At 43.3% G+C, this 10,000-nt stretch overlaps 1 protein-coding gene across 1 annotated transcript in view; it reads left to right on the top strand.

The window, feature by feature from the left end:
• Nucleotides 1-4,150: 4,150 nt before the first annotated feature.
• Nucleotides 4,151-10,000, top strand: part of LOC113811590 (facilitated trehalose transporter Tret1-2 homolog) — a 6,285-nt gene continuing 435 nt past the window's right edge. The window contains exons 1-3 of the mRNA XM_070114015.1: nucleotides 4,151-4,729; nucleotides 8,045-8,183; nucleotides 8,472-10,000. The exon at nucleotides 8,472-10,000 is cut by the window's right edge and continues 435 nt beyond it. Of these exons, the coding sequence (XP_069970116.1) occupies nucleotides 4,337-4,729; nucleotides 8,045-8,183; nucleotides 8,472-9,721 (1,782 nt within the window). The 5' untranslated portion in view covers nucleotides 4,151-4,336 and the 3' untranslated portion in view covers nucleotides 9,722-10,000. The remainder of the gene's footprint in view (nucleotides 4,730-8,044; nucleotides 8,184-8,471) is intronic.

Below are 10,000 nucleotides of genomic sequence, written 5' to 3'. Positions count from 1 at the left end.
CTTTCACCATTTGCCAGTCAGCATGAGTCGAAGATAGAGAAGTGGGCATGGGCAGCCAGTCACTTTGGCAATTCAGACTCGAAAGCAAATCCGAGTATTTCTACACACCTCGGGATGAAGTACGACGGTAAGACCTGTTAATCTCATGCTTGACTTCATATGTAGTGTATCTTATGACCGGCTGATTGCATATTGTTTGTGAGTGCGTAGGCAATTGATCGTCCAGAGCGGGAGATATTTATGTACTACTGTAGAGGCTCTTTAAATGAACATAAGGAACTCTAGACAGTATACATATATGCACGCACACACACACACACACACACACACACACACACACACACACACACACACACACACACACACACACACACACACACACACACACACACACACACACACACACACACACACACACACACACACACACACACACACACACACACACACACACACAAACACAGGATAAACAGGAGGACCAGGATAACAGGAAACCACATCATGCGTTTATTCGTTCATTACTTAGGCTTTCGGACATCAAGAGCTGTGAAATGCAGAGAAATACAGTATAAACCTATGTATACAAATACCGCATATACAATTACAACGCGGACAAAAACAAAATAACAGTAACACAAAAATAAGAATATGGATGAATGACAAAGATAGAAGCATAAAAAAGAGAATTTTGCCTACGTATGTTCTCCATAGGTGTAATGTGGAGCATATGTCTGGGTCATGTAGAAATCACGACAGTTTACGAAAGTCTGAATGCCTGGATGTCCGCTGTAGGTGGCGTTTGTGAATGAGTGAGGGAGGGGGTGTAACCCGTGCAAATTATTTCACAGTATTAAGAGTAACTGAACTTTCATTGTTATTTATGTCAGGTTTTATTTCTTTAATAAGCAATGATTCTAAAAATCTTAAATCATTTATAAATTGTATTTTTCTTATGAATGTGGGCATCTAGTTTTATTTCTGTTTTTCTTATTTATGTGAAGTCATCTAGTTTTATTTCATGATTTGACTCAAGAAAACGATCTCGTATTAGTGAGTGCACAGGAGAGGATAGTGGAGATAATGTCCGATAATAGACCTCTTTGTGCTCGCAATATCTCATTATTTGATTCCTTGTTGTTGAGCCTATATATCTAGCGTTACAACTACAACATTTGTAAGAATAGACAGCGTTTGAGCACAGATGTTTAGGAAAAGGGTCTTTTATCGGAAAGAACAAACGAACTGTTCTGGATTTTGTGAAGAACATTCCACTATTTTCTACAAATCAGTTCCAGAATATCTGTGGTCAAGATATGGGTACGATAAAATTCGTAAAGGAAATGAACTACATGGTGGTCGTATGTGCAAAACAAATCCTTAAACTAATAAATCAATAAATTAATAATATAGAAAATTGACTGTAAAAGTAGATGAACACACACACACACACACACGCACACACACACACACACACACACACACACACACACACACACATATATATATATATATATATATATATATATATATATATATATATATATATATATATATATATATATATATATATACATATATATATATATATATACAGCCGTGCAAATTGCTATGGAGATTATTACGAGAAGCGAGAATAACCATTACATGTAAGCAGAAGTTTTCCCCTTCGGAGCTAAGGGAGAGAGCCAGAGTCCTACATTCCCAAGGACACCTCGTTCATCTCAGACTCAGAGCCCCGTCGGCAATATTCGCACAGTTTTATCAGAACATTTTTCCTGGCGTACTTTATGCTTCAACTTGACGCCCCGGTCTTCTTCGAGAGATGTTTTTTTCTCTGCATTATTCATCCTTCTTTATTATTCTGTTTGAAATATCACTAAAAGAAGCAATTTTCTGTTTTTGGACTTCACTGAATTGGCTTTTCGATTTCTACGTGTGTTATATATATGTCTTTTATCTTTTCTTTGTTTCCAAATGATTTATGTGATTCCCTCATTAATGTTTATCTTTCTTACCTTGTCTCCTTTTTTGTAGCTATATAAAGCTTAATCCCTTTTAAGGTGGTAAGGTTTGCTGTTAAGTGTTAAATGTCACAGTGACATTCCTTTTAAGGCGCTAATCCTCTGACCATCTAGATTTTAGAACAGCTTAGGTAGCCACGCACTCTAGGCAGTGTTTTAAGTTCATACGGTCCACAATGACTCCAGGAAATAGGGGTTACATGATATATGTATTTCTATTACTGTAATGTACAGCTTTTTAGAAAAGTGTAAAAGTTTCACCCTTACTTGCACGATTTCCATAAAGGTGACTTCGTTTTGTCTTCTAGTTCTCATACGTGTGTTTTTTTTAGGTAAATCTTAGTATTTCTTTTTTGTTCCAAGCCCTATTTTCTTATTCATGACTGTCCACATGCTCAAGAAAAAAGTCTCCCCCAAAATCCCGTATCCCACTGACTTCTCTTCCAAAGTCCATTCCCGTATCCCCTTGACTTTTCTTCCCAATTCGTGCGCTTATTTTCCCACATCGGAACGCCAGCACTCTTTTCTTTCGACAACGGTTCCATACTATTTCTGTGATGATGATGCTGTTTTTCCCGCCTGACTTTATTTTTTTTACACGAGATAAAGGCCGTGCGCTTTTCGGAATTCTCTCCGATCATTGTCACCCCCTGTCTTAATGGCCGTCCTTTCTTCCGTGAATTCTCCGAGGCGACAATACTACGCTCTTGCACAACAAACTGTTCTCACTTCAGGTCTAACCTTGGCAACTAATCGAAGCTCTTCTCTCGCCTTTATTTTTAACCATAGCGATATATATCTCATTGGTTTCGGGTTTCGTGGCGTATATAAATCCCTGTGCTCCTCTCAGTCTCTCTCTCTCTCAGTCTCTCTCTCTCTCTCTCTCTCTCTCTCTCTCTCTCTCTCTCTCTCTCTCTCTCTCTCTCTCTCTCTCTCTCTCTCTCTCTCTCTCTCTCTCTCTCTCTCTCTCTCTCTCTCTCTCTCTCTCTCTCTCTCTCTCTCTCTCTCTCTCTCTCTCTCCCTCCCTCCCTCCCTCTCTCTCTCATGTGTTACTACTAATACTATTATATTTATACCATTACCATTATTATTGTTACCATTGCTATACCTATGATTTTTATATTACTTTCATCATCATAATCATCATAATCATTATTTTCTCTAACATTGTTATCATAATGAATGCGATGATATTATAATTACTACAATTATTTAAATTTATTAGTCATTTAATATGGGGACATCGACTACTTTGGGAAAGATATCCACTGGGTGAGCTCAAAAGTCTTTTCTGAACAGTAATAGCATTAATGATGATAATGGTTATGATCGTGATTGTGATGATTATAATGCAGAAGATAATAATGAAAAAGATAACGGTGATGATAATGGTAATGATGATGATGACGAAGATGACAATGAGGATAATTATTATGATGATGGCAATGCTGGTGGTGATACGTATGCTGTTACTGATATTGATGATGACGATAATGATGGTGGTGGTGATGGTGATGATAGCAGTGGCGATATTACTACAGAAATGGCAGCACACCTAGCAAAAGACCCTGGAAAACTAAATTGAACTGAAATATCACACTAAACAGACAGAGAAACAAAAGAACTATTGACTTCCTAATGCTATTGACATTCTATTAATATTTCGGTAACGCCTCTGGGTGATGCAACATTTCAAGAAGTAAATAGTTGGCGAGAGACAGCTCCTAAGGAATTGGAATTTCAGGCACTGGAATACCCACACTTATATAACCCCTCCCCTCCCCCCCCCTCGTGGTTATATAAGTGTTACAGGGGTTCCTTGGTCAAGCTCACTGACTCCACACAATTGGGGGAGACAGGAAGAAACCTCAACGTGAGGACCTTGACGCCAGCTGCACGCAAGGCTGAGGTGGCGCCCCTTGCCTTTACCACGAATTTGCCATCACTTTCATGGCGGTTTTTGCACGTGGAAACATGGGATCCGCCGTCAAAGGGGGCGTGGATCTTCTCAGTCCGTCGGGGAATATGGTGCTGGGAAAAGGACGGAAAGGAGGAAAGAAAAAACGCTTTTTTTCACAGGCCCGGGGAAGGAGGCGGAGAGAAGCAGTTTTCTTGAAGCCCCAAGCGCGCCGAGAGGGGTCATTCTCACTTCAGACGTGGTGGCGGCAGGGTGCTTGGTCCTCGCTCTCTCTTCTGGAAGCTGGTAGTCCCACCGCTTGTTATCTCTGAGTGTGTCGACCTTGTTGACTTGGGCGAGAAGTGGTTCTGTATTTCTCTTTCTCTCTATCTCTCTTCCTCGCTATCGAAACGCCGCCATGCCTCCTTTGAAGACATTCGGAGAAGCAGAAATCGGTGTTGCAGAAGACACGACCTCGATAGGCCAGATCAACCCGGCATTCGTCGGCATCCACGAAGACGAAGCGACCGATCTCGCACGCGCCGCCACCCCCGTCGCGGAGGGAGGACCCGCAGAAGACAAGACAGGCTCCACCGATGCCAAGCGGCCGCCGCCGTCAGGTCGAATCTCTCCCTCGGACTTAAAGGCCAAGGGGAAACAGTTCGACCTGGTGAAGGAGTTGATCACAGGCGAAGATTTGGTCAAGGCTGTTGGCGGATCTGGTACTGCGTGGAAGGCCGACGAAGGGCAGAGGAACGGCGATGACACCGGCCAGCCCGCTCCGGACGCCGGCCCAGCACTCGGCACACAGGTACTTTGGCTTGACGAGGAGGAAACACTGGTTCACTGGCTATTGTCGCCTTCACTAATCACTCTATCGATGGTGCTGCATACGATGGCAGTTACGACTTAGTGGTAGCATCGGCAGTGATAAGATCAAGAGCATTATAAATGTAAATATACATTAATAATAAGCTCTGCAATAACCATCTTTCGATAATAATACTGATGGTAATGATGATAGTGATAGCACTGAGGATAGTGATAAAGTGATAGTGAGATAATCGTGACTAAATTTCTAACCATGGTGATAGCCCTAATAATAGTGATAGTTTTAATGATAGAGGTTATCATCATTATAGGATTTCATCATAAGTAGTGACAGTAGTAGAGCAGTAATTGTGATAAACACGTTCAAGTGATTGCAGTGATAAATAGTGTGCAGCATATATGTTCTGTGTCGAGTAATAGTTATCGGAGTGGACAATAAGTTGATAACAATAGGAATGTTGCTTGTCACAATTAACTTTTTTCTCTCTGTGTCTGTCTGTTTGTCTCTCGCTCTCTCACTCTCTCTCTCTCTCTCTCTCTCTCTCTCTCTCTCTCTCTCTCTCTCTCTGTCTCTCTCTCTCTCTCTCTCTCTCTTTCTCTTCTCTCTCTCTCTCTCTCTCTCTCTCTCTCTCTCTCTCTCTCTCTCTCTCTTTCTCTCTCTCTCTCTCTCTCTCTCTCTCTCTCCCTCTCTCTCTCTCTCTCTCTCTCTCTCTCTCTCTCTCTCTCTCTCTCTTTCTCTCTCTCTCTCTCTCTCTCTCTCTCTCTCTCACTCTCTCTCTCTCTCTCTCTCTCTCTCTCTCTCTCTCTCTCTCTCTCTCTCTCTCTCTCTCTCTCTCTCTCTCTCTCCCTCTCTCTTTTTCTTCCCTCTGCCCTCTCGCCCTCCAACCCTCCAATCCTCCTCCCGTCTACCTCTCTCTTTTTCTTTCCCTCTCCCCATCCCCCTCCAACCCTCCAATCCTCCCTCCACCCCTCCTCCCGTCCCTCTCTCCCTCCTTACTCCCTCTCCCCATCCCCCTCCTTCCTTCCCTCCCTCCCTCCACCCCCCCCCCCCTACTCCTTCACGATCTTCGGTAAACATCATATTTAACCCGTTGACTTTGAAGAGGTATTGAGATGTTGCAAGACCGATGTAGGAACATTTTGGCCACTGGAAAACATGCACGCTAACGGTAGTGTGTGTGATGTATATTTTTGATGATTATTAGAATAATGATGATGATTATGATGATGATGATGATGATGATGATGATGATGATGAGAATGCGAATAATAATGATGTCGATAATGATGATGATGATAATGATAGCAATCATAACAATGCTAATGACAATAATTGGTGCTAAGAATGACGGAGATAACTACAAAGCAACAACAATATATAAGGATAAAAACAATGAATAGTTTATCGTCAAGTTACTGTCACAAAAAAAATTAAACCTTTCAGTCGGAGAACATGTTAGGACGAATATAAAATCCAAATATGAAACAGCTTCTTTCGACATCCAAAACGAAACTCGCTTTAATAATTTTCCCGCGTATTTCACTTGTTTTTTTCTTCATTTTCATTTTCTTTTTCGTGGAAGACATTTTGACCACACCCAATATAACATTTTACCTCAAACCTCGGGATTTCCACACCATCTCGGAACCAGTTGCCACGAAGAGTTTCAGTAGACGATAATAAATTAGGACCGAGTCATGCGCACCTTCGGTTAAAATAAAAAACAAAAAAACCTTTTCCCGCCCTCTCCCTTGTCACATTTACCGAGTCACGTTTTCTTTTTCGGATTTTACGATTTCTTTGTTGAGAAATTTCTTATCATTCAGCCTCTGGTCGATCGTCGATCCAGTCACGTGGCTGTTGCGGCCCTCGTTTGGTCGGTTCTTGTAACATTACATGCATCACAAGCAGTAAGTTGAATACCCTTTAGCAATAAGATCGGTACTCAGAATCCAGTAATTTGTAATAATTTTAGGCTCGTGGTTATCGTCTCGCTAACCACTGTTTTGCAAACGCATTAAATACATCGAGTATGTTATAAATCGTACATCATAAGAGAAGTAAGAAAGAACACTTGAACATTTAGTTGCCAGACCAAAAGGGTATGCAGAGGTGAGTAGCCCCTCCCCCTTATTCGAACCCAGCTCCGTCCCCTCAGGCAAAAGCTGTGTTGTGTGTAGGGACTCTCCCCGGGTTTGATGACGTCATGATTTTGGGGTGGACTTCCTTGTGCACAACGTGTATATTGTATTTTATTAATTTCTAGGTTTCTTTTCTTTACGTTGCGCACCCAAATACTAATATGATTTGCTTTGCTTATTTTTAGAAAGGAATTTGACTTACCATGCGTATTGGAGTTTGATCTTACATCAGGCAAGACTAAAGAAATTAGTCATTCAGTTAACTCACACTTGACCACGCAAGGTCAGAAATAAGTACTATGAAGACAAAATCGGAAATTCGAAGAAATCTAATGTAATATTATACTAATCAAGTCCTTGCGCCAGATTATATTTAGGCAGGTATCCCCCATCCTTGGTTTCTCTTGCACCACACGAGAGGAAGTGCAATAACCGCACGTTAAATATGTATATAAATAGACAGATATATTTAGATAAAATATTCATAAAGATAATTATACAGATATATAGAAAAGAAACAAGAATAGATACAGACAACAATAATGTCAACTTCGTCTTCGAGTATATGCTGAGTAATGCAAAGCTCAGCAACATGTTTGTTGTATTGCATAATAAACAGACTGGAGAAAAAAAGATCGAGGAAATTCAACTTTTTAAGTAGAACCGAGCATGACTCCAGGTATTTTTTATGAGTATATTTAACAAGCGTTCCTTTAAGACCAGCAAGAACTTACAGGCCAAACAGATAAGTAAAAGGGCGCCGCTTAAGTCATGAGGATAACTTGACTAATTAAGATGCAATACTTTATTCAGTTCCTGTTAAGACTTCCCTATCAACACTGAAAATGTCCTCAAATTCATGTTGATAATGGAGGATTAATGTCAAACGAATGCATTTCCGTATGGATAAATCATGGTATATTTGTCTTCGCTTAAAATACCATCACATGATGAGTCATGTCACTTCAGTGCTGTTAGACCAGTATGTTGACAGAGCTGAATATTTGTTTTTTAATCTTACATTTCTATATTGAATCCAGGCAAATACATGAACAGTCCAGTAGATTTTCAAAAGGCACTTTTGTCTCCTGAAGCGTACTATGTAATTCTTACTAATAACATTTCTGTAATTTTTCTTCGTTTCCATCTACAGGCATTGGGCGTGGTGATGGCCTCTCTCACGCACTTAGCAATTGGAACGATCGTGGGCCTTCCTGGGGTGACGTTGCCGCAACTCACGGATCCGAACACGGAGGACATCTTTCTCGACACAGCACAGGTGGCGCTTTTTGGTGAGTCATTAACGGTAAAAAGTTAAATTTACTAATCATAACTGAAATTAAGTACTGCCTCGGAATAAAACATTGTTTTTTTGTTCTGTTGTGATTTTGCTACATACTATATGAAGTATGTTTGTATTGAAGTTCACTTACAAGTCAGAGTTTTGTTTTTCCTTCGTTAAATCTTGGATTGGAAACGCTGTTACTGTTAGTTTCGTTTGTGTCACGAAACATACACAGTATTTTCTTCTTCCTGTGGCTCCGTATGAAGTCAAAATTACCACGTCCTCGTCATTACAGGTAGTTTAGTCCACATCGGCGCCATCGTGGGATCCCTTGTGGGCGGAGCGTTAAATCTGCGCCTGGGTCAGCGAGTGACTCTGCTGATAGCGATGCCCTTATCGCTGGCGCTGTGGCTGGCTCTGGCCTTTTCTCCGGCTGTGTGGATGGTGCAGGTGGCGCGCACGTTGCTGGGAGTGGCGCAGGGCCTCGCTGGCGCCGCAGCCAATAATTATGTGGTAGAGGTGGCCCACACCTCCGTGCGAGGCCGGTTCGCTGGCTTCGTCGACACAGCCAGGCAGCTTGGCTTCCTGTTCGCTTACGTCGTCGGGAGCACGGGCTTGTCTTGGCGCCACGTGAGCCTCGTGTGCGGCTTCGTGACGGCCATCCCCCCCTTCATCGGCCTCCTCTTCCTGCCCAACTCGCCCCGGTGGCTGGTGACCCGCGGGCGCCTGGAGGAGGCCCACAAGGCGCTGAAATTCTACCGAGGCCCGCGCTACGACGTCTCCTCCGAGCTCAGTGCCATCACCGAGCAAATCGACCGCACCTCCAGCAGCACCATGGGCACCAAGGACCAGCTGCGACTGCTGAGGGAGCCGTCTGTGAGTCGGCGTCTGGTGCTGCTCACCTTCCTCATGTTCATCCTGCAGTTTACTGGCAACATAACCATCGCCACATATGTCGTGACGATCCTAAAGTCCTCCAACACAGGAGTGGACGCCTACACGAGCGCCATGTTGGTGGGCGGCATCCGCGTCGTAGGCACCGTCGCCTTCCTGCTCCTGGTGGACCGCGTGGGCCGCAAAGCCATCGTCCTGGCCACGTGCGTCGCCTGCTCCGTGTGCCTGACGGTGTTCGGGGTCTATTTCTACCTGCAGAACCAGAGCGCCGACCTCAGCCACCTGACGTGGCTGCCGCTCACAGTGCTCCTGCTGTACATGCCTCTCGTGTGCGCGCTGGAGGCCGCCACTTGCCTCCTTCGGGGAGAGCTTCTTCCCACCAACGTCCGAGCCGTGGGCGCCGCCCTCATGTACATCTTCTTCTTCTTGGGGATGTTCGCCACCGCCCACTCCTTCCCCGCCAGCGTCTCCACCATCGGAGAGCACGGAGTCTTCTGGCTGTACGCGGGGTCGTGCCTCCTGATGGCGGCGGTGGTGGGCCTCTCGGTGCCCGAAACCCGCGGACTCTCCCTGGAGCAGATCGACGACTTCTTCCGAGCGCAGAGAAAGCGCACGGACGCTTCGCAGATAGAAAAAGATTCGAAAAGTTAATGCGTTCTCTCTCTTTTTATCTTCGGAATGACTAAATGTAACTTTTAAGTATTGTTAATGCGCTTAAGTTTTCTTTGTTATTTGTTATTTTTTTAAATAAAGATGAAAGACTGCTGTGAGCAAACTTGGGAACCTCTTCACAAAAACAGACAACACAGCATTAACTTTAAGTTCTTAGAGAACACAAGAATTTTCACCTCAAAGCAAATGGCAATGGAAAAGGTTGAAAGACCCATTCGTTATATTTACAGACATCTACACTGCACCTTGTGTTTAATA

The sequence above is a fragment of the Penaeus vannamei genome, chromosome 35, assembly GCF_042767895.1.
Source record: "Penaeus vannamei isolate JL-2024 chromosome 35, ASM4276789v1, whole genome shotgun sequence".
Classification (NCBI taxonomy): domain Eukaryota; kingdom Metazoa; phylum Arthropoda; class Malacostraca; order Decapoda; family Penaeidae; genus Penaeus; species Penaeus vannamei.
This window is presented reverse-complemented; position numbering and strand designations above follow the sequence as displayed.